This window comes from Salminus brasiliensis, chromosome 1, assembly GCF_030463535.1.
Source record: "Salminus brasiliensis chromosome 1, fSalBra1.hap2, whole genome shotgun sequence".
Taxonomy (NCBI): domain Eukaryota; kingdom Metazoa; phylum Chordata; class Actinopteri; order Characiformes; family Bryconidae; genus Salminus; species Salminus brasiliensis.
The window spans coordinates 21,668,257-21,691,027 of NC_132878.1; the positions used below are offsets into that span (position 1 = coordinate 21,668,257).

General features: G+C 39.0%; 2 protein-coding genes across 3 annotated transcripts in view; both read right to left on the minus strand.

Moving 5' to 3' along the window:
• Positions 1-734: 734 nt before the first annotated feature.
• On the minus strand, positions 735-2,753 carry tlcd5b (TLC domain containing 5b). The gene is made up of 3 exons (XM_072693890.1): positions 2,594-2,753; positions 1,810-2,007; positions 735-1,261 (listed from the first exon to the last, which is right to left on the minus strand). Exons 2-3 carry the CDS (start codon positions 2,003-2,005, stop codon positions 735-737), a joined length of 723 nt encoding a protein of 240 aa, XP_072549991.1. The 5' UTR covers positions 2,006-2,007; positions 2,594-2,753.
• Positions 2,754-9,350: 6,597 nt separating this feature from the next.
• mcama (melanoma cell adhesion molecule a) overlaps positions 9,351-22,771 on the minus strand; it is a 45,698-nt gene continuing 32,277 nt past the window's right edge. The window contains exons 4-16 of one of the 2 annotated variants that reach the window (XM_072674418.1): positions 22,252-22,322; positions 22,043-22,130; positions 21,637-21,816; positions 20,428-20,555; positions 19,526-19,673; positions 18,520-18,635; positions 17,841-17,982; positions 16,480-16,610; positions 16,097-16,244; positions 14,399-14,434; positions 12,883-13,009; positions 12,492-12,606; positions 9,351-11,841 (exon numbers count right to left, since the gene is read on the minus strand). In XM_072674418.1, coding sequence (XP_072530519.1) covers positions 11,839-11,841; positions 12,492-12,606; positions 12,883-13,009; positions 14,399-14,434; positions 16,097-16,244; positions 16,480-16,610; positions 17,841-17,982; positions 18,520-18,635; positions 19,526-19,673; positions 20,428-20,555; positions 21,637-21,816; positions 22,043-22,130; positions 22,252-22,322 — 1,433 coding nt within the window. In that variant the 3' untranslated portion in view covers positions 9,351-11,838. Of the gene's footprint in view, positions 11,842-12,491; positions 12,622-12,882; positions 13,010-14,398; positions 14,435-16,096; positions 16,245-16,479; positions 16,611-17,840; positions 17,983-18,519; positions 18,636-19,525; positions 19,674-20,427; positions 20,556-21,636; positions 21,817-22,042; positions 22,131-22,251; positions 22,323-22,771 lie in introns of both variants that reach the window. The other variant, XM_072674416.1, reaches the window with a different exon arrangement.

Here is a 22,771-nt window from a genome sequence, read left to right on the forward strand (position 1 = left end):
GCAAGTTCTAATGGCTGAGACCACCACACTATTAATAAATAAATAAACATAAAGCAGCAGATCAAGTCTGAAATAATATTTATTTCAAACTATGTCTGCTGTCAATCAACAAATTACAATCATATCAGTCAGTGAAGCACTGCTATCCTAACGCAACTGGGGAAAAAATAAGATCTAAAATTACATTGGCCATAAAAGTTTCAATATGCTAATTGTAACCCTGCAAATATGCTATATGGATAAAAGTATTGGGACACCTGCTTATTTATTGTTTATACTGCAATCAAGGGTATGAGGAGTTTATCCTGCTTTTGGTGGTATAACTGTCTCTACTGTCCATGGTTTTCTATTAAGTTTTGGTGCAACTTAAAGTAGGTAAATGCATCTTTTAGAAGGGGTGTCCACAAACATTTGGACATAAAGTGTAGCTAGCTAGCTAACGCTGCCTAATGTCCTGGTCCTGCTGGTTTGTGCTGTTGTGAGTGAAGAGCTAGACTTGTTCCACATTGTCACTACTTATCCTTATCCCATAGACCTAACATCTTGCTTTGAGTGATGGTTAGCAACATTAGCATTTCTGGATAAAATACTACTTTAAAGAATACTACTTTATGAAGTCCCACAGTGTTTAGATTCCACTTTGAATTTCACAATGTCTTAAAAGGACCTCGATTTGAAGTCATTAAGTAAACAAAATGCTAAGTCTTATAGTCCACATCCTTTGGTTCACTACTTCACTTTCCAGCATGTCCATTGGCGTTTTCAAGCTTCCGCTGCTCCTGCCATCTCCTGTACTTAGCCCGAGTCTTTCGACAGGCGAAGCGTGCAATGTCCACCATAAAGACGCAGGAGAGCCCATAAATGGCCACACCGCCCCACTTCATCACCATTTTGGGCTTGGGGGAGACCAGCTCACAGTAAAGCATGCGGCCGCCGATGCCCATGCGCACAGAGGCGAAAAGGGTGATGAAGAGGAGGTCAACAGCGTCTCCGGTCAGGCTGTCGTAGCGACCTGTCCGCTTGAGAAACCAGCGGGCCTGAAGGAGGGGGTTGGTGATCTCGCTGCCGAACAGCACGGCACACGTCTCAATGCCCGACTCGCCCATGCCCAGTGCAGACACGATACCCAGGATGCTCAGGGTGTGATGGGCCAGCATGACTGGACCCTCCGTACGGAAGTACACGCACCAGATCATGTCGAAGAGGAAGTAGCCCAGGCTGAGCAGCAGAGCTAACATCTGAAGAGGGGTGTTTTCCGACCCTGAAGAAAAAGGGAAAGGAAAACGTAGCGTGAGTACTTGACCTTTTCAGAACTTTTGACCTGCTCGACTAATTATACGCCAAGACATGGATATGTGAAGTTTGCTTCCTTCCATTTAGACTTGAGCTACAAGACCAACGTATGTATGCCAGTTAGCACTGTGCAAACTTCATGCCTAAATCAGATGTGCTGAAACACTTAAGTTGTTAAGTAATCTCTAATAGACTTGTTTATGTGGTGTCTGAACGATATAGGGACAACAGACAGATAACTGACACAATTATCTATTTAAATGAGCAACAGTGTCAGAAACCACATAAACAAATCTAAATAAGAAGACGTAACAGCTTGATGCAGAGGCAAGTGTGTGATGGCAATTTTATAATACTGCTTTCATTAGTCGTAAACACCATTAGGGTTAAGTTAAGAACTCTAAATCCTGAATCCTGAATTGAGTCCAACCATATGTTGAGTAATGATTTACGCAAACGTCAGACACCAAATAAGAATAACTCTGTTCAGTTCAGTAATTTTATTTTTTCACTCACCAGGGTGTGTAAACGGCCATGGTCCGTCAACAAAGCCAATGTAAGCGGTCACACAGACGATGAGGACCCCATGGATTAGGGTGACCAGCCTGCAATTCCACTCAGAGCCCCGCTTCCCGTTAACGTAACACAGCAGTATGTAAAGGGAGAGCCAGCCAATCAGGCTGCAGCTCGTCTCCACTAAAAACAGCGTCATAGCTGTGTTAGGAGGCCAAAAACACACACACACACACACACACACACACACATACACACACAGAACATTATCAGGGGTTGTGGTGAGGGATTGAGATACTATAATATGGTATTCTGAGAAAATGTGTCGAGATCCGCTCATTATGGGTTCAGTCTTCAGTGGAAAAAGGTTTAGGCCAGTTACAGAGAGCTGTTATAAGAGTATGTAGTATGTTACGGTCTAGTTATGACTGCATAGTAATACGTACCTTACTGTGCTGATTAAATAATAGACCATTAAGTTACATATCTTACTGGTTATTGTTTTGGTAACATTAAAAATGACTGAATTTACACTCACTGACAAATTGCGTAAGCTCAGTGTTAGTTTGCATTCACTAAAGCGTGACATAATAGTATAGGAACCGTGCAAATCTCTGTGTTTAGCACTGGGGTTTGTTGAAGCAAGCACCTTCTTTAACATCTGAACAGCTTCTCTGCTTCACAGGCAAGACAAGAGGTTATTTACAGTAAAGGTCTATTGTTCTACGCTAGGAGTAAAAATATCTCCTCAACGCTAATAAGTTATAAGAATAGCTACAGGTTTTACCTCAGCTTTCACTCATAGCAGTGCTAGGCTCCCACGTCCTGCTGTAGCAGATACCTCATCATCCCTCAGCAGTTCTCTCTGACTGCATACTTGTGTCTCCTGTCTCCTGTGGCCTTCGCTGGCTCGCTGTAGGTGGCCTCCCGCATTGGACAAGAACATCTCTTCATATTTTCCATGACAGCTCCAAATCACAACGCGTTTTTCCTCGCTCACTTCTCTGTGCCCTCCCAGAGTTCACAAGCTAGCTTGAGCCTCTTAAGAGATTAGCGTCTCAGTACTCCCTGTGCGCCCTGGCCCAGATCCAAACAAGATGGAGCCATTCAGTCAAAGGCCCAATGGCTTCACAGGTCATGGGAGGAAACTAGTGCGAAACGCTTCGTCCAACAGCTTAAGATCACACCATCTTCATGAGTGAGAGGAGGAGGGTAGAGGGATTCTGAAGAGAAGCAGAGAACATATTGTGAAACCCAGAACCCCAGAAGTTCTAGCTGCCTTTTGGAGGTTTTGATATTGCATCACCAACAACAACAACAACAACAACAACCCAATGAAAAACAGTTCGACCATGAATCGCTGCTGGGATTCGATGATCTCCTGTCTATTGACAACCAAGCAGTTAGACCGTTGCACCACTCTAGAGCAATGAAACATTATTTTGAACACTCTGCTTGAACAAAAGGAAACATCATGTGGTTGGGGTAGTCCTGATTTTTAGGAGGTAGTTAGCAACAAATTTATAAGCACCACACTGAGTAAAACAATATAATATGTATATTATAATATTTTAAATAAAATAAAGTTAATTATTAAGTTAAGTTAAAAGAACAGTTCAGCATTAAAGCAAGTTAGAATTATCTACCTCTAGATAAAAACATGATTTGCTAGGCTAATGTTGCTAACAAACACTGAATTTAAACTATTACCAATTTAATCTGCATAAACATGCAAAAAACCCACCCAGATCTTCATTTGTTAGGCACACATGAATCACTGTAGTTTAAAATATGTAATGATGTTTTTAGCTGTAATGTTTAAATAAGGCTTATTCTTCATTTATTTTTACCATTATTTTTAATTTCTGAAGCAAATGACTTAAGATCTGGGCATGTATTTACCATGATAATCTTCATGACATTTCAAGTCCAGAGTTCATTAGCAACGTTAGCCTAGCATCTCCTGTTCTAAACTAAAGAAGCACATTGCAGATGCCAAGCATCTCTTTGGCCGATGGGCTGAATCTGGGGTAAGGTATGTTCATTGGATGTTTTTGCCTATTTGTTTAACTGAAAAATAAGCTGTTATCGGTAGCTTTATCATTTTATATTGACATCTTTTACAGTTTATGATATGTTTTTCTTATGTTTATGTCAAATGTTATCCTTTTTCTTCCAATTTGGTGCTGCCAAGAAATGCCAAGGTTCCCCAGTACCACTGCACCAGCCAACAGATGCCTGAGCCAGTCAGTATCGTTTAAGAGTGATGAAGAGAAGGAGTGCCATCTACCCACCCGGAGAGGGCTTGGCCAATTGTGCTCTCTTGGACTCCGGCTGATGGCAAAGCGACATGGCTCTGGATTCAAACTCTCGACCCCCGGGCCATACTGCTGAGCCACTCTGAGCCCCACTGGGATTTATGATATGGTCTTTGCATTATGACAAATTACATCAAGGTACACTTATGGTAATGTGATCTTAATACAACATACTATTATCTTAAAACTAACCTGGTTTATTATCTCCCAATAAATTGCTTTCTAGGTTCTAGCTGCTTTAATGAGTTGGCAGTATTACAGTATGCTTTCATCAGAATTTTTATTGAAATAGGCTGATTTTGATGCTAAACACCACTAGCTTAAAACTGGCATGGCGTATTTTTCCCAACATCTCAGAATCCAAGTTCTAGCTTCTGTTAGTGGTCGCTAATTTTATGATTTCAAGTCAAGTCAAGTCAAGTGGGTTTTATTGTCATTTCAACTACATACAGAGTACACAGTGAAACGAAACAACGTTCCTCCAGGACCATGGTGCAACATGCATACAGTGCATACAGAACACAAGTGCAACACAAACAAGTGGGGACAGACAACACAACACAGTACAGACAGAGAATAATAAATAATTGGGGGTAGTGTGCAAATTATGCAGTGTATAAATATTGAGTCCAGTGAGGTAGTAAAGTTATTAGTGCAAATGCTTTGTGCAAAAAATGCTTCCCATTTTATCTGGGGTAAATGGTTGGAGAGAACAACCATGTAACAGAAAAGACATCAGTTCAGAAGTTGAGTTGAGTTGAGAAGTCTGATGGCTTGGGGGAAGAAGCTATTGCAGAGTCTGGTTGTGTTGGACCGGATGCTTTCTTGTATAATGACAAGCTAATGAGAAAATAAAACTAACAAATAATTATTGTAGGTAATCAGCAGTCCTTCTACTTCTACGTCACTGACTACTGATCAGTGTTTGTGTTACAACAGATTTGGATTTATCACACAGTCAAATTTAAAATGCATAATGAGTAAGTAGCTTATGGATTATCCCATTATCTTTTTTAAATCATGACCAAAACAACATTTCTTCAGTACTGTCAATGCCACAATGCCACTGCACGCCAGCAAGTCATTTCAATTCAGGCTTAAGACCAAACTGCAGCCAAAGCACAATATGCCCCCCCCCCCCTCCTCCTCCCTCATCCTCCTCCTCCTCATCACCACCTCGATCCAAATATGTGTGATTCGTGGATGGGGGAAGGAAGTATCTGAGCTGCAGCATTAACCCATATCCATCTTATCCATAATCTGAGACACAACAAGGTTATTACCCCCCATGGGCCTGGGCTACTTATTTAACACCCTCACACTATTTAAACTTAACCGCCTCAAGACAAATCATTAAAAACATCTCATGGTGCTATCGACTATATTTCCCATATTATCAGTGCTTAGTCAAATCACATGCAAGGCAGTGGATCTAGTTCATACTGACACATTCACTTGATCTAATTAACATAATGCGGCCCTGTAATAAGCTAAGATTAACGATGTATTACTGCAGTCTTTGTGTTTTACAATCTGGTAGCTATGTATACTAATAGTGTAAAAAAAATAATAAATAAAAAGTATTTTTACCAATGTAAAAATACTATGTGCAATACCCCCCCCCCCGCCTCCCACATGTGCAATTAAGAGTCATTTGCAATAATTAATCTGTAAATAATATTGTTATTGCTTTTTTACTTTACTTTTACTTTATTTATATTGTGTCTTGCTATCCCTTTCTGCTGTGACACTGAGAATTTCCCCACTGTGGGACTAATAAAGGATTATCTTATCTTATCTCTCATCTTAGTACTAACAGTGCTGTAAGATTTACACCAACCTGAGAAGAATGACATTGCTGTAACCATGAAAACTCTCCACGGTCCAAGACACCTACAAATACACTTACAAATACATCGTCTTAGAGAAATTACTACATACAGCCATGGACAATATGGTCAATAATATATATGGACAATATGGTACAATTACAAAGATATATTTATGTAAGGATGGTTTCTAATGCAGTTAGCTAGAAATAAATAAATAATAATAAAAAAGTTTTTGGTTTTTGGCAGTTTTTAACTTTAGCTATCTACTATTCTGTAAAACATCTTGTGCTCCAACAAGCTTTGAAATTCTGGCCTCCTAATAGTTAGCAGAGCACTGGTTACATGTTAGTAACTAAACACACTGCTTTGATGAATCTGTAATAATCGATATCTAAACATGCTGCTGAATTATTGATAAGCTATTTTGTCTTATGACGGTTTGTTCATCGAGGTTCGCACATTTAGATGAAGCAGTAGTATCTGAGTGTGTATCGTTACAGGGCTGGAACAACACAGTGCATAAACACGACCACACCGGCGGTCGGTAACTAGGTCCAGAAAACGAGCCAAGCTTCCGTTACCTGTTGCTCTGCGTGTCGGCGAGCTGCGCTCTCAGCCTCCACTAACGGTTTTTAACGGTCACTAACGGCCAGTAGCCGGGGTTCCGGTGTGGATTTCAAACTCGCCGTTGTCAAGGACGCCATTCGAGAACACAACCCAAAGGCGCGAGACACGGAGCGACCGTTTGAACAAGAGATGCGCCACCTGCTGCCGTGGCACAGTACTGCCCCTGCTCACGAGAGGGGCCATATTCTGTTCTTTTGTTGCTGTAAATAAATATTGCTGCAACAAGCAGCTCGTTCGGTTCATTATCTTAATATATGAAAACTATCCGCCTCGGACTGCAGGTTAAAAGTCAAGTTATAAGGATTTAAGAATGGTGTAAAATATTAGGCAGCCAATTAGAACACAGCTGAAGTGCTGAGTGGAGACTGTACTAACACTGTGCAGTTACTGAAACAGGACACCGACGATTACCACTGCTAGCTCAGATCGGTTACCTTCAATCTGCAACTGTGAGATTGACGTGGAGTGTCTGAGGCGTGCACAAAAAACTACACTCACCACAATGCATTGCGCTCTTAAATCAGGGGCAACAAAAGACGAGGGACTAATTACCCGAGAGCGTCTTATTTGTAAGATCATCTGAAGTCTTAGAAAGAGAGAGAGAGAGAGAGAGAGGGAGAGAGAGAGAGAGAGAGAGAGAGAGAGAGAGAGAGAGAGAGAGAGAGAGAGAGAGAGAGTTCAGTGTGATGCTCGATCGACACTTTAAGAATCATCTGTGCTGAGACGTTTTTAGACAAGGGCAATGTGAACATTGAAACATTACAATTAAAAATCATAAACTTCAATTTAAGAACTCACTTTTAGTCAGTTGGAGTGAGAGCAAAAATGCTAATAAAATAAAGTCAAATACAATCGTTTAGTTTAGCATGCACCTGCCTAGTTTGACAAACTGTAAAACAAAAAATATAAACAAATAAGTTGTCTGACACTTAAATTATAAATAAGTGTTACAGTAAAACAAGTAATTTTTTGTTTTTATTAACATCCATAATTATATTAATAATAAAAAGGAAACGCCAGTCTGTGTGGCTGTGCGCTTAATGCAACCCAGCAGGGGGCGCTCTTTCTCTGCTCATCATTCTCAGCCTGTGTTGCATTATTGAAGCCAAATCTTTGAATGGAGGCTCAACTACATTAATTTCATGCTGGTTTTAGTGTCCATTAAACGATGATAATAATAATTATGATGTTGGTAATGATGATGATGATGATGATGACGAAATTACTACCTTTCTTAAATACAGGCCCTTAAACGTTCATTAGCACAAAGACCTAAATCTGATGTAATGAACGAGCCCATACTGGGTAGATTCCATGTTCAGTCTGTATTATTGTGTCCCACAAGGGTCCACCAACTTTTATGTTGCTCTATGTACCAGATGCTGGTTTTAGTTGCTGTGTCTTTAAGACAATTAAAATAAATACAAATGATGTCTGATCTGATTGGCTGCTCTTGTAGTGCGTCTCAGAAAGCAGCAGACTGAAAGACTTATGATTACTTGTGCAGGGATGTGTGGCGCTGAACTGCTGTAAGCTGAACAGAGCTTTGTAAAAGTGTTAACCTCCTACGTTAAGTAAAAGTTCAGCATCTTCAGCATCAATCATAATTATTCTTATACAGTTTAAATACAAAAATGTATTCATATCCTAAGCTTAGAAAGCCAACATCAGAGCAGAGAGGGTTATGTGCCTCACCCAGCCCTATGTATCAAACTCACAACCCTGTGATCAATCCCATCTGACCACCAACGTCAATAGACGTTGTTATCTGGTTGAATGTAGGCTGAGGTGTCTGGTGACACTAATGTCAGAACAATGTCTAATGTCCTCACCAATTTGACGTAGACTGCTGAAAACACCTGCCACTGATACCAAACTCCAATGTCTTCCAAACGTCACATGCCAACGTCATATTGACCCAAATTGCTAGCATCTAGTGTTTAGGTATAGAGACCAAAATCCAACGTCTGCTTAACTTCATAATGTTTACGTCTACACAGTGTGAAATCCTGCTATTGTTAGACGGTAATGTTATTAGTAAGTCATAATTTTAAGTATCCAAAATTCAACATCTGTCTAACGTTGGGAGCTTGATATCAATCCAGTGTTTTTTGTTTGTTAGTTTTTTGACAGATATGTGAATTCATCCGACCAAAATTCAGCATGTGTACAATGTTGGGTTTTGATGTCAGCCCCACTTTTTATTTTCAAGTAGGATTCAACATCTTCATGATGTCCGGTGCATGCTGGGATAACTCACCAAGACATCACTTCACACTCTCAAGACATTTAAATATTAGATTCTCTTACTTAGGCATGTGATGAGAATGGCAGCAGTGACATATGAGGCTATTATGGCCTTTCTGAAATGCAGCTCCATGAACTTCAATAAAAGGATTGTGCCTGACCCAAAAGTCCTAACAGGTCATGTTCAGGTCATTTAGCTTACTTCTGAACTTCAGACAGACTTTTAACTGCAGAAAAATCTTAATTTTCATTTATTATATTTATAATAACGCATTTCTAGTGCAAGCAGACAATTGAAAAGTGAAACTGTGGGTCAGCCTGAATTACCCAGCAAGCATGCAATCAGTCATCACCTGAAGAACCTCATAGAAACAGTGGCTTAAGCTAAACCCCTCCTGAATGGTGACAGACAGTACTGGACAGTGCACAGTAAGACTGGCTCTTCTAATCTTTTAAGACCTCTGTTGTCAAAAAAGAACCTCAAATGGGCAACTTTGGGTTTAAGTGTAACATAGCTTTATTTGGCATTGTTGTTGTTGTTGTTGTTTTTTTGCAAAACAAAACAAAAATACAGTATATAAAAAACGCAAGCATCAAACCACATGTACTTAATTTACACACATAAGCAAAACTAGAACATTACTACAAAACCTCTTAAGGAACTGCACAGGTGAACATGTTTATGTACATCGATCCAGTCTGACCTATTGAGCCACATCTTGCTATCCTGTACAGGGATGAGCAAAGAGAGGCGAGAGACTGGCTTACAGTAGTTTTTCTAGGGATTTCACTGATGTCTCACATTGCGGTGAATGGATGAAAATCACAGCTGGTCCCTTTCACTTTAACTTAAACAGAATGTGACAGCTGTAAAGTTAACTAAAAAAAATATTAGTAGCAAAATCTAGACCTGTTCTCAGTACAGATGCAATCCAAACTTAAATAACCAACTTGATGAAAAATCAGATTAACATCATTTATCATGGATATCAGATACAGTCGATCAGCCAAGACCATGTTTAATATCTGACATAGGTCATTATTTTAGATTAAGCCAATTATTAAGCTTAAATGTTAACATAAGGTAATGCAGTTTTACTCAATATTTTTACTTAACATATTTACATAGCTTTTAAGCAAATAGATCGTGCTGTATTCTTTTAGAGATTGGTGACAGTCTAAACCCAGCTTTTGTTAGCAATATTTGCCTAGCATCTCCCGTTCTAAACCAAAGAAGCACATTTTAGATATTAAACATGTCTTAGCTGATTGACTGCATTTAGGTTCAGTGATAACTCATGTTTATATGATTTCTTGCCAGAATAGTGCTTAAAGAAAGTGCCCTACCATAATCAAACCAGGTCCAGAAAGCAAAAATAGATAGTGGTGGATTTTTACTTTCTGGACCTGCTTACTTTTATTGTAATTGTATTCTGAGTCAGCTGTTTTTCTGTCCCTTTTTAGGTACAGGACTGGTAGCTGGTGGTCGTGGTCTTCTTATGGTAGGGTTAAAACAATAACTTTACATTAAGAGCAATGGCAGCACATTCCTAGATCATGTACACACCAGCAGTTTGAACTTGGTCACAATTCTTTCTGAAGAATGAATACAAACAAGAAAACATAAAAAAACCCTTTCTTACACACAGCAGTAAAGGAGGAGAACCCCAGCTCCCCCACGGCCAAAGGCCAACAGACCAGGGTATAATATGCTACTCTCTTTAAAGGACCAGCTTGAGCAAACATGCTAATGCTGCTAACAGGTAATGAATGAAAGCAAGTAGCCGCCAACTCTTCCGTCCACAGATGCATTCTTCTGTATCCCAACCAGCTGGCCAGTTAACTGCTATCTGTCATGTTTTCCTTCAGGCCCACTGTTAGCAATATTAGCCGTGTTGATTGAGCTATTCCTTTAAAACTCTTAAAACAAGTCATCAACTTCCCTTAAAAGAGACAAAAACAAACCTCACCCTTTTCCCCCTCACCCAACACGTACGTACACATGAAAAAGAACAGAACAAGCATTACGAAGCTGCAGTAAAAGAACATTTACATGAAATGAACACACGCAGCGAGGCAGGAAAAAAAGAGGAAGTCGTGGATTCCCCTCAGCAGTGAACAGCTACGTTCTCCTCCGCTACAAATATTTACAAACAGTACAAGAGCTGAGCAGTAGTTTCTACAAAGGACTAAAAAAAACAACTCCTTGGGTTGGAGATGGAATCACATTTTTTTCTCTTTACACAAGTAAGCTCTGCGTTTATTGGTCTCCATGACCTGACTGGTCACTTATTGGCTACTGCTTACGAGATCTGATCTGACAACACAACATGATATAGCTTTGAAATGGTCAGCTTTGAGATCTGAGAATCTTTTGGCAGATGCAGTTAAGACGAAGTGCATTCTCTACAAGATGGGGAAAAAAATGATTGGGGAACAAGTTTGAGGTTTCAACCAATCTCCTCATTTCTGGGAAAAGAGAAGTGTGGTCTGACTTACACTAGGGTGCAGTGAGTGCATGACAGTACAGAGAAATCCTGTCCATAGCTTATTGTGTCAATTTTTTATTTACTGTGAAAATTGTTAACGCAGACTAGTTTGTTTTAGCTGAGGGTGACAGAGTGGCTTATAGTTGGAGTTGGCAAAAAGTAAGAACGATTTCAGCATTAAATATTATATATAATATATACACGTTTTAAGGTTTATGAGGACCATATGTTGTAACATTAACAATGCTGCCTTCAGCTGATGAGAATGTGTTGGGGAAAAGAAAAAAAACATTTTTAAATGAGCTCACTTTTAGTCCAATATGCCTAATCAGGAATACTGCTGCTCATTAAAGGAAAAGTACAAAGACAGTCCTCTTTATCCAAAAAAGATGGCTGCTCCACCAGAGGTTCTCCATATCCTAGCTTCTGATTGTTGGGTCGGTGAGGCACTGAATTGGCTTCAGTTGGCATCTTCAGTTCTTGGCTGCTTTCCATGTTATTTGCGTAGGTCACTGTACTTCACTTCAGGTACGGATATGAAAACAAGAGAAACACAGTTAGATCGCTTTACCACTTTTTACAACATGAACAGCTTCAAGCCCATGTCTGCACACTCATGGAATGAAGAGAACATGTGAAATGTATGTAGGTACAGACCAAATAAAAACTAAATCTGCTACATAAAATAGAACAAATCCAAACCAGAGCCCAATGTGTTGCAGAAACCCAATGTTTGACTGGCCACCGTTGAGCAGACCTCTACTTTCATGTTTGTTAATTCCTTTCATTGGCCTTTTTTAAGTATCTGCCTTCTTACTGGATCTACAACATACGACTGTACAAATGTACAGAACTGTACAAAATGTTTCAGCCACCCGTTTTCCCAATTATCACTGGTCAGTTGCTGACCAAGTATTATTTGTGTATAGCAGTGTTGCTGGAGTTTTCACAGAAGTCACTGTCACTTCAAGCCTCAGAGCAGTGCATCACCAAAGGGTCAGCAACCGACCACTGATGAAGAGAGGATGAGTACTACAAATTCTGCATTAAAAGACTGGGCTACAGTCTCTTACTGTAAGCCAGAGAGCTCATGGTTAATAACACTAGAACTAGAACTAGAATAGAATTAAACTGAATCCACAGGCCGCCGTTTCCTCAGCTTCCATAGTTACCTGGTCAGTAGGTGGTTTCTTATCGCCATTGACACCTTTTAGTAGTACCGACTCCTCTGTCTTATCCGCCTTCATCTCCACGACAATGTCATCCTTGTTGGTTTTCTCCTTGTTGCTAAAGGGATTAATGCTGTAGATATTAACATACTACACTCTAATATGCTGCAGCATTTGGTGCAAAAATTCTCTAATTAAAAGCACTATTTGGATGGGATTCGTTTTTACGTGCTGGTAGCCATGACAGTACACTATTGCAGCTTCTACTGTCAATTAAATAGACACATTATGGTGATGTTTTTTTTTTAAACACTGATGCTCAGAAACTGTATCCCATCCAAACAGTACTATAAAAAGGCAAGCCTTTATAATACAAATATAACCAAGCACTTACATCTCCTGTTTGCCAGAACGTCCACACGGTAACTTGCCCTTCTTGTACAGGAAGTAGAGAACGCTTCCCAAGATGGCCAGGAGAAGAATGCTGATGATAATGACCACGATGATCACCCCACTGTTATCTAGAGGAATAGTGTTAAGACAGATTGTGCATTAGCACTAAGGTGAATGCAGCTTCTTCCACAAATATGTTTGACTGGTGTAGTACCAACTATATTACTGTGTCTTGCCTTTAGAGTTTCAGCATTCAGTCAGTGTTACACTATATGTCCAAATATTTAAATATAATCTAAAAATATCAAATATTTGTGGATACCTCTTTTAATGAATGCATTCATTGCTGACACAGCTGTGCACATGCACACACAAACACTGTCTGACTCAAATACAGTATTGCCAATAGAACAGGACTCTCTGGAGCAGATAAACATCAACCTATTGGCTATATGAGGGGTATAAAGCCCCTCAGAGTTGTCAGAGCTGTGGAGCAGTGGAACTGTGTTCTCTGGAATGATGCTGCTCCATCCAATACATTTGGGACGAGTTGGGGAGTTGGGGATGAGGTGGGGTGGTGATAATCCAACATCCTGACCTCACAACATCACAACAAAAGCAGGATAACCTCTTCTTTAATACCACTGATTTCAGAAGAAACGATGAATAAGCAGGTGTCCCAATACTTTGGTCCATACAGTGTATAATAGAAGTGTATCAGGCTTTACCACACAGACTGGCCTATTTCACTTTCCCTATGTCAACGGATGGAAAATCAGAACATGTGGCACCAAAAAGGACAACGTTTCCACCATTTAGGTCTTAAATCAGGTAAAAAAAAAAAATGGCAGATTTTGGAAAGCATACTTTCTGTTTCTGTCCTTTAACAGTTGGAGAGATTGTGCAGATATTGTTGAAGGAGTGAAATGCTATCTTGCGTAATGGAAGAGCTAATGCACAAGAGCAATGAAAGGCAAACGGCTATGGAATTTTACCCCTCCTGTGAGACAAATTAAAATAAAGGATTGCCATTTGCAGGCACTAGGAACAAATGCCATGTATAAACACGGAGTTAGACGACAAACAATCGTCTGGGAATGAGTTTTACGAGCTGAGTCCTCTCAATGAAACAACACGCCGCTACCGCAAATGCTTACCACAATAACTCTGATGCCCTGCTACGCTGGCAAGGCACACTTCAAAACATTTTTTTGCTAATTTTCGGAGAAAGCTAATTATACATTCATCTTGGAGGGGGAAGGAGAAAAAAAAACATTTGGTGGTGGATGTGTTTTCCCAAGCAAAGTCTGCCTTGATTTCAGCTCTTTTTTTGTATGATTTTTTTTTCTCTTCACACAGAATTTTAAATATGCCCAGGGGCTGCAGAGGGGAGTCAATCTAACTTCTGCAGTGCCTCCAACATAAAAAAAAAATAATCATGAATTATTCATGATTTTTTCAAACGTCAGCTGATCATTCATTGTATGGCACGGATGGATATCGGCAGAGATCTTTACCTGCAGTGTTTTGTGCCGCCGGGGTCACGATTGGAACTGTGGAGAGACACAAAGAGAATGTACTTTAGACTCAGCAGACTAGTCAACATCTGCATGTATAACATTATCCTCACTGACCCCCTTAAACTCAAACTACCCATACTGTGCAATTTGCTCAATGTTACTGCTGAGTGCCACTAGTATACAGAAAACCTGAATGAGCTCATTGCTACATTTAATACATTGTGAAAACTCAGCGAGTTCTTTCTCATAGTTCAGCTGATGTGTGGTTTATGGAAGACCTCCAGTCAGTGAGTGAGCTATAGCTGGAGCTGGTAAATGGTCTAACAACATCATTCAAAATTTGAAAGGCCCTTGGAAATACTATCAACACTTGACAATGGTTTTGAAAACTAAACATTACATTTAACAAATACTAACATACACTTTTAATGATCAGTCAGGTAAAAGATTGGACAACCCTGTTCAAGCTACAAACTTTGTTAATTGTGAAAGTGAAAATAATACACAAATCCTCTATAGGCAGGGTTCCATGATGTCCATGATGCATAGTCAGGAGAGAAGCAATTTCTACAAACTTTGACATGGGCCAAAAGAGATTTCACACATGCTATGAGAGATGCCACATTACTACACATAAATCACATAAATCACAAAAATCAACTCAATTTCAAGTACTGTAATGACTACATCATTACACATCACATTTGTGTAAATTTGAAATAGCTGGATTGTATTCATAAAATAAATCCATGGAATTCTTTTTTCACACTGGAAAGAGACCCTGGCTGCAGAAAATAAGGCAGTTTACTGCACATTTTAAAGTACTAAAACAAATCATCTAAAATGTGCATAACCATTCTACACATCACGTTATGTTAAATTTTTCACCAACATGTAAACAGTAAATATGCATTAAATTGTGCAGACGTGTGTTTACTTAATTTTGCACATCAACATGTGACCAGAGGTGCCCAAATGTTTGCCAACAACTTTACATTAAAATTCTGTTGTCCTCAGATGATGTTTCAGTTGCATTTAAATAATGATGGTGTTGTAACTGTCACAAACAGTTGTCACTGGGGATGTCATGACTAACAATACTTTGGTGCCATGTCAAAACCAAAATTCTGAAAACATGACGCTATTTGTTTCATACGGTACTTTTTAAAGTTCTGCAGCTCTCATTTCTATGCGAGACTGCGATTTCTCCAGAACTGACAAGGGTAGCATAATACGTAAAGATGTCTAATAGATTGAGTAAGTTTCATAACACTGTTATGTATAACATACATTGAACAAAAAGTTCAGATATATTTATTTATGAATTTTTGTCATGGTATTGAAATTTGTATTGAGAATCGTAGAATTGTAGTGGTACTGGTACAGACTACAAAATTTCTGGTATCGTGACATCTTTATTTGACATAGTTATCAACAGACATGACAAAAGAATGTCATAATTTTAACAGAATTGGTTTGTGCTTGTAGCCCATTGAAACAAGTGAAACCATTGTGACAATAGTTCTGACTAAATGTCTTGTGTGTTTACTGTTAATGTGTTTCTGCATAATATAGAATGTAAATGTAATGTAATTAGCTATGTAATTAATGATGTAACTGTACAGCATTAAAAAGTCCATCAGAAAAAAAGGTTAAATAAAATAGCTGGGGATGTCTGGAATCTGAGAAACCTACTGCTTCTAATGGTGTAAATCTTGGTCTCTGCCCCTAGTTTGTTTGTTGCATTGCAGACAGCCACAGCATCAGTGTCTCTAGTGATTTTCAGAGTCACAATGCTTTGAACAAAGTCCTCTGTCTCTTTTCTTACAACTTCACGCCAGCCCTGAAAAGATAAACACACAAACACACCGCCAAGGTCAACATACAGGCATCTGGAGCTAAGATTAGTATGTAACCACTCCAGGATTATTATGCAGGTAGAGTCAGTATTCAGTACCAATGTGAGACTAATATGTAAGGTATGCAGCCATTAGAATGAAAAATGAAGTGAGGACCTTCTGGCACATCCTTAAAGTTTAAATGGTTACAGGGTCTCAAAGGTGTTGTGTGATTCTTACACTGATGCTGGGGCCGCTCCAAGTAACGATGGGTCTTGGGTAACCTCTCACATCGCATGTTAGATTCACCCACTTTCCCACCTTCTCTATTACATCCACCTCCCTCTTTACATCTCTCAACTGTGGAGCACCTGCAGGATGTCACATTTCAGCACAAATAAACACAAGTAGCAAGATGCAAGAAGGTTTACTTACTAAGTAGGTGATCATTTCTTTAACCTTGGGGGTCACAATTACCAACAGCGCAAAAAATCAAGTGTGTTCAAAAGTACACATCAATGATTTCTTGCTCAGTGGAATAATCTGAGAAAAGGCACACAGTGCCATGGAAAAGTGTTTGTCCCTGTGTGAGTTCTTGATTTTGTATACATTTCAAACACTGAAAGACATTACATCTTACATCAAACACTTAGTAATGCATAAACAGTTCCCTGAGGGAACATAACATTTTTTATATTTAATAAGAAAGATATTCAACACACCAGTCCCCCAGTTTGAAAAATGAAACACTTTTTTGCCCACTTCTCCTTGCAGATACCCCATGGTAATGTCCCTTCTTAATAAAAAAATTAGCAAAGGATCCTAATGTGTGGCCATGACTTAGTAAGGTATGAAAACGAGAAAGTAAAGTGGTGATAATTAAATTGTGGCCTTTAACAATTAAGTTGTGAGCATGACTCAGTAAGTTGTGAGAATGAGATAATTAAGCCACGGCCACCACTGGATAAGTTAATAAAGTCATTAGAAGGGGAGAGATACACAAAAGTAAAAATACAGTTTTTACACAGTAGAGATACAGTAAAAAAAATAAAGCACTAAACCAGGTTTTCTTATTATTTCATTTGAACAGACAGTTGTGTAAGGTTCAGTTTGTTCCATCTAGTGCTATACAGTCATAGCATATGTTATATGTTTAATTAACTACTGAGGTAGTTAATTAAACAGCTTGTAGGTAATACAGCAGTAAAGTGTAATTGTTGGCATGTTCAGTGTGTTTCCACACACACACATACAAAAGCACTAACACGTCGTCCTTGTCCAATCCACCATGATTTTACGAGTATAAATAAGTTCTTAAAAGTCAGAATAGTCAAAACCGCGGGAAGAGAAGACTACAGTTACCACATCAATACTCCTAAACCAACTACAGTTCCCACAATACCATGCAAATCCAACAACTTACAGCTTAAGGTTTCCAGGTGCCAATGCGTGCTTGTGAAATTACCATATTACCCTAATAGTGCATATCGTGTATCCTCTGTGTACTGAACCATGACTCTGTGATGGAAAGTCACACCTAACACGCCATACTTTTGTTAAAGGTGGGCTGTATCGTCTGCCGGCTGGTGCTTAGTGCTTACCCTGCACAATGATGTGGACTGATCCACTGGTACGCAGACCCGGTAGAGTGGGAACGGTCACCTCGCAGTTGTAGTGTCCAGCTGTGTCAAACGTTGCATCTTGCAGATGCAGCACGTTACCATTTTTAATCTCTACACCATTCTGAAAATACAAACACATGTACCGTACATAATCACACACCTAAATGTAAAAAATATATTTAAATGATATGCTTTAATGCGATCTTAGTTCACAGGTTTCAAAAAAATTGTAGGAAGGTAAAATGAATAAAGCTGAAGATATGCCCAGAAAGATGAACATAGCTTCACTCTGACTTTGTAGAATGAAGTTATAATAAAAGGAATAGAATACATTGCTCAAGGCAGATAGCCTGACAAGAAAGCACTATAAATATGTAATTAGAATATGTAATTGATCCTGTAATAACCACTCAATGTTCCTAAAAACATTTAAATATAAAATATATAAAGAATCAGTGTTGGTAATTTATACTTTAGTCCACATTATGATTATGTTCATGCTTATTATTATTGCTTAAATGATCACTGATTCTTAATGTTTAAACATTATTTCAATATATTCCAAAATCAAACGAAAAAAAACCAACTATATTTTCAAATTTTTTATCAGTTCAATTGTCAAAGTAGGTGACTGAATATTGAGGCAGAGTGACTGTACCTTAAGCCACACAGTGCTTGTCTCCAGAGAGGACAGGGCATTACAAGTGGCTGTCAGGTTCTCCCCTTTCAGCATAACTTCAGAATCTTTAGGCACCACCACAGCTGGGTCAAGATCTGCACACACACACAGACACGCATACAGACACACACAAACATATGCTAAGTACTTTCTCTCCAACATTGGTTATAGCTGTCTGCCAACTGGTTTAAGCAGCTGTGTTTATTTGTGCAAGCATGTTTAGGCCAAATCCTTCCCCACATTCATAGTGACATTTGTTTATACCGATTAGAACTAGTAATTATCTAGTTAATATCTAGTTAATATCACGTATCATCACTTATTGTGATGTATCAAGTCATAATTCAATTTTACCTGACCACATATATATATATATATATATATATATATATATATATATATATATATACACACACACACATTATATATGTGTAAATAATCTCTGTTGCCGTATACTGTTCCTCATTCTAAAAGCAGTTCAAGGTGGAACACTCCTCATAACTAATGTATGATGAAGCAATGGGGTAAATGTAAATGCTGGTCGAATAAGTGGATTAATCTACATTCACTGGTGTTGTGTGACAATGAATTTAAAAGAGGCTGACTTTTAAAGCTTCATGTTGTGAATGGTACCTTTTTAAACAATGTTTGCATGCTACCCCAAGCTTTTTAATTTTTAAACATGAAGAAAATTAGTTACCCTTTGGTATTAGATGTTAAAAAATACTTAATACCCCAAAATGTTAGCAGGCAATAAGGAATTAAATCTAGCAGCAGGCAGTTCCTAAGTGATTAGACCGCCCATAGTCAACAAAACCAGTCTACAGGTGTTCTCCAGCCATCTCACTTCCTTAACAAAGAACAGAACCCAATTAGCAGAATCAGGTGTTAGCGCTGATGTCTGACTGGAACTGAACTTCGAATAAAGTACAGTTTCCCCAGGATGTCTGCATGTTAGTGTGAGTGTGGAGCTGCAGCTACTCACAGTGCACGGTAAGCTGCAGATTCCCCATCACGTCCTTGTCTCCAGACACAGAGTCCAGATCCAGTGAATGGCAGTGGTACATGCCACTATCCCTCCGGGTAACATCCTTCAGAACCAGTAGGTTATTGTAAGCTTCCAGCTCCGTATGCTATAGAAGAGAAAGAGGACAGAGAACAGATATTGTATAGATAGTCAGGTGCTTACTTTGCATTTTAAGTTTAGGCCAACTTGAGAGGCTGGCCTACGCCTAGTTTACTGAGTGTCTTACTTGATTTTACAGCTTATAATTTGTAATGTGCTGCAGTTTCATTAATTTTACTTTATGTATACTGTAATGATTCAGATTTTCTAGTATTTTATCTCATCCTTTTGTGCAAAGCAATTTGAAAATGTTACCAAAATTATAATTATGTAAATGAAGATTAACATTTATATTAACATTTATAACAAATGCCACAAGATCTTCACCAATATTCTTACACTGTCCTTTTTTAATGATATTGCAAACTATAAAAAAATTATAAAGTCTCCAAAATATTTTACAAGCAGTGTAGAAACATACTTATCGTCACTGTCCTGCAAAAACAGTGTAACTGTACAGAAGAAGGAAAGAACTTCACTTTCAATGAAAGTCAATGTAAAAAGATTGTGTTGCAGGTCATTTTGGAGCATTTTTATTGGTCTATTCCTCATGAAATCTGGCATGAAATGTAAAGAACAACTGCCAGATTCACATTATTCTGTAATTTACTGACAAATTTAATCACTGTTGCTGGCTCCATGCTGCACATAAAGCATGTTCTCCATGTCAGCCTCTTCTCACCGCTACACAGCCCTCCCCGCTAGAAAATGAGGGAATGAAGAACGTAAAAAAAGACAAAAAAATGGGGGGCCATTCTCACTTGTTCTCGTTTGAAAGTGATGGTAGGCGGGGGGTTGCCGTCACCGTGGCAACGGATCTGCACTGTGTCCCCCTCTTTGACCAGACCCACAGGCAATTCCTTCCACATCTTGATTTCGTTCGTGGGGTCTGTGGGGCACACAAAAAAAGCCAGAGCCCATAAATGGCGGACCATTCAGATATGCGTTACCAGGGCAGTGTGGCTTCAACACTGCAGCCATTCGGTCAGCAGCAACAATGCCAGGAATTCCGGAGCCATGTCATAGCCGACACAGCTCTACTTTGATGCTGAATAAGTCACATTTTCAGGGAATGTTGGGAAAATTGAGAGTGTCTGGAATTTCCAAATGAAGGCATCTCAATAATTTAAATGATCCCAGTCTATATTTCCCAGCCTAAAATTCTACAGATATTTGTCGTATTTATTTCATTACTAATTCATTAAGGTATTGGCCCTTTTACACTAAATTTATTATTTACACACTGGCAGGCCTGGGGAATATCAACCAACTCCATACTGCAGAGGATATACACTTTGGTATATGCTGTTGTGTTGAAATTACTTGCTGCATATCATATACTGTAGAATAAATGCTACTCCTCACATAACAGTACAGTTAATTATACTGTACAACTGGGCAAGGATGTAAATAGACTCTACTAACATCAGGGGCTGAGCTAATCAGACCAATCCCAAGACCCGCCTTATTCCTTGGCCTGTGGCATACAGGAGAAATTCATGTTGGTCATATCCTGCATGCTATTTTGGCCACAATGAGTACACCTGCGGTATGTATAAGGTATTTGGAACACAGCTGTTGTGAGTGAATGGCTAGACTTCTTTCTTGCTGTCTAGCAGGTAATAAAATGCACATTTAGTGTCTGAAGTATCAATTATATAAAGCTTTTACTGCTAAAAGTGAACAGAAGAACAGAACTGTGCATTGTTGTTATTCAGTGATGTAACTTTTTTTTGTAATAATTCTTATATCATCACCTAGAACTGCATAATAAAAATCATCTGCTACTAACTTCAAATACTGTAAGAATTCAGGGTAAGTCCCTCTTCTTGTTTTGACCATACACAGCTCTTGAACAAAGCTCTCATTTTTGTCCTTCACAGTGTTTAGCTTGGCCTTCATTATGAAGTCTCAGGAAGGTGCGAACAGTGCAGGTGTAAATGGGGTGGTGGGGTGCTGCACAGACTCACAGTGCACACTGATGTTGACGGTTTTGGATTCAACAGTTCGGACCGCCCAGGGTACGTAGTAGCTGACCTCGCAGGAGAAGTGTGCATCCTTGTCTTCCCTGGTCACCTTATACTGGAGCTCGCTCTGCACTGTGTACAGCCCAGTGGAGTCCTTGGATAACAGGGTTATCACGTTCACCTCTGAGATAAAGCATACACAAACAATTAGTTTACTTACAGATAGACACAGTGAGCTCTCTCTGTAATGATTATGCTGGTAATTAGATTTAACCATCTCTAAGTAGCTTATTACTCCTGGATTGAAGACGGAACTGTGGTTTATCTAATTAGGGATGATAAAAGGAATTAAAATCATCTACAGGATGAGACAACAGACCTTCACAACGATCTATTCTCCTTTACTTACGGCCATGTTTGAGGGATAGTGGCTTGTGATTGCGGTACCAGGTGATGTTTGGCTGGGGGAATCCTTTTGTTGCTTCACAAGTTGCAACCTAATCAAAATCAGAGACAGATCTTCACGACTCAGCTAAAACCAGACTAAAAAGACATGCAAACACCATTCAGTCAGAACCAATACAACTAGCATAGAGGGGGTCTGAGACTGACACTGACCTTCGATGGTAAGGCACTGGTTACAGAAACTCCATAATTGACAGCTTCAATGACAGGAGGCTCTGGAGGGTCTAAACAACAGAACAAACCAAAACAAAATAATTTATTCTGAGGAGAACACAACAAAACTGCTGAAGAGCAATGTCTGTTTCCATAGTTTTTTTTTATCATTTTATTTTCTCTTAATTTGCTACTTGTCTTCTACTGCTACTGCATCTGTATGTTCTTTGACCATACATTGTTTTATTTTCATTTCTATTGCAATCTGAGCTGCAAAATATAATATAAATATAAAAGGTACTATACAAATAAAACCTAAGATCTGTGACTTTTATTCAATTTAAATTCTATTATTTTGGTTCGATTACAAACACAATGAGTTTATCAAATCATATCAAATGTATCTGTATAGCACTTTTTACAAAAGTTTTAAGACCCCTAATGAGCAAGCCAAAGGCAACCATGCCAAGGAAAAAGTCCCTCAGAGCTGGAGGAAAAAATCTTGGGAGGAACCAAGACT

Coding starts and splice junctions, on each gene's coding strand:
- tlcd5b (XM_072693890.1), bottom strand. CDS start 2,005: ATGACGCTGTTTTTAGTGGAGACGAGCTGCAGCCTGATTGGCTGGCTC. Junction 1,262..1,809: donor ATGGCCGTTTACACACCCTG/GTGAGTGAAAAA, acceptor CTTTTTCTTCAG/GGTCGGAAAACACCCCTCTT.